General features: G+C 39.2%; 1 protein-coding gene across 1 annotated transcript; it reads right to left on the bottom strand.

Moving 5' to 3' along the window:
• Positions 1-513: 513 nt before the first annotated feature.
• Positions 514-1,547, bottom strand: LOC128723508 (proteasome subunit beta type-6). Its single transcript, XM_053817260.1, has 3 exons — positions 1,414-1,547; positions 1,091-1,290; positions 514-1,022 (listed from the first exon to the last, which is right to left on the bottom strand). The coding sequence occupies exons 1-3, from the start codon at positions 1,462-1,464 to the stop codon at positions 587-589; spliced, it is 687 nt and encodes a 228-aa protein (XP_053673235.1). The 5' UTR covers positions 1,465-1,547; the 3' UTR covers positions 514-586.
• Positions 1,548-2,218: the final 671 nt, after the last annotated feature.

Below are 2,218 nucleotides of genomic sequence, written 5' to 3'. Positions count from 1 at the left end.
GGGTTAAAATATATGGTGGGCAATAGGAAGGATCAAATGTTACTCAAATATATGTGCAAATTGTTCAATCCACTACAAAATGCTTAATTGTTGGACATGCAAACAACATGAAAACATGAAAAACGTTTCCTTCACTCGCTAACTTCTATCGAAGAAAATTCAATTACACACATTCTAAAGAGCCAGTCCAGGCTATAGGCATATTCATTGAAATAGAATTCAATTTTCACACCAGCTTATGATAAGACCTGAATAGACCAAATAATCTATCCTTTTTCAAATTATCAACCAACCGCCTTTCTATGTTTCAATCGAAATTTCAAAGACATCTCGATTGAATATGACATGTTTGACAATCCCAAGCATAACAACATTTGCTTGATAAGTTTCTTGAGAATGCAATTTGAAAATGTTTCAATGTTTCTATATGGAAACTCTTACATGTTTGTATCATTTTCGTGGGAAATCTTTCTATTACTATGAATGAAGCGATGCGACCATTATAAAGGGGTATGTTGCAGTACGCAAAAATTTATTCCATGAACCACAGAAACGCGATAGTTTGACTCGCGCATTACAAAGTAATTTACGCTTGAACCGACACGCTCGGTGCATTTGATCGGCGCGGAACATTCTCATAATCACGCGGTGCAAAGAATACCTCCCGCTCTACACCATCCTTCGTGATGACGCCGATACGGCACACACCACCTGAACTGCCGTCGTGATACATTGCGTGGAAAACCGATTTCTTTACAAACTCAACGCACTCCGCACGGGACATTCCCTCGCGGTAGTTCTCCTTTACAAAACCGTAAATGTACGAGCTGCCGGAACCGCCGATTGTTACGCTTTGGCGTATCTGCATACCACCAACGGGCACCGAGTACACCTGACCACCGTGCTTCGGATCCCATCCGGCCACGATGATGCCGGCCACTAGGGTTTCGCGATAGTTGTAGCAAAACTGCCGGAATTCGTTCGCTGCGTCCTCCACCAGTGGTTGTTCGCCTGTTTGATTCCTGCGTTCAACAGATCAAAATATCGGATCAATCTTTACGTCATCAGGCTGTTACTGGAGTTTGCTTACTCATGGTAGTTCAACGAATACGCGACGATGTCTGCAATCGCTTGGGTATCCGCAGCCGACCCGGACCGGCAGCAGTAGATATTGTCAGTCAACTTCGTGAGCTTGTCCGTGACTCGGTTGGCGACGTACGTTCCGGTACTGGTGCGTGAATCGGCACCAATTACCACGCCGCCATCGAACTCCACTGCCATGATGGTAGTCTGAAAACAGTAACGTAGTTCGGTTAGCCATTATATGAAACAAAATCATCCGCCACCTTCCGTACTAAGGTTATGTTATTCTGTTCGTCTATCAACAAACGATATCGTACAAATGCTACTTACTCCAGTGCTGTGATGAGCGTTCCGCCAATCATTAGAGCAGTCTGTATCCATTTTTAATGCTTTTGCAGAAAATTTTGCTCCGTTTAACAATATACAAGTTTTAATTCGCTGTACTCAGTAAACTGAAATATCACGGTTCTGGTTGTTTGTATCGAAATGACAAAGCGAAATGAAAACGTCAAAACTCACGATTGGTAAAAGTGCTTGCAGACGGTGTGATATTTCAACATTTTCTTGATATAAGCTAATTCTTAGAGAATCGCTCAGGCAAAAGTATTTTAGAGTAGATAAATTTTAAATTGATTTATTGTGAGACAATAGTGTTTAGAGTTATATTTAAAAAAATGAAACCTTACGCCCATTGAATAAATATGCTACCTCTATTTAAATTATTATTCAAATTATTTGATTTTAAATTATTACATAAAACAAGACTTTTCGTACTTTATGGACAAATTAAAGAAAAAAATTAAATGTTTACTGTAACAATAGAAACTGAAGAATTGTGAATTCATCATCAGTAAATATTTGATTTCAACATTACGGGGATCTGTCACTTAGTCTATAATAACCTTGGTATTCAAATTTCAAAAGCCAGTTGAAAATGTACACCGTATTGTAAGTGTAAAAACCTTAGCGGTGTTTTGCTCATTGTATGTTCCCAATCATTATCGCGATAAAAGTTTACTCGAAGGTAGTGCTAGCATAGAAAATCTGTACATCGATGATCTATTGCAGGAATTTTTTTATTTCATGTGATTCGCACTGTGTTTAACTCTCTAGAACATAAGCAGTCCGTTGCTTT

Source organism: Anopheles nili, chromosome 3 (genome assembly GCF_943737925.1).
Source record: "Anopheles nili chromosome 3, idAnoNiliSN_F5_01, whole genome shotgun sequence".
Lineage (NCBI taxonomy): Eukaryota > Metazoa > Arthropoda > Insecta > Diptera > Culicidae > Anopheles > Anopheles nili.
This window is presented reverse-complemented; position numbering and strand designations above follow the sequence as displayed.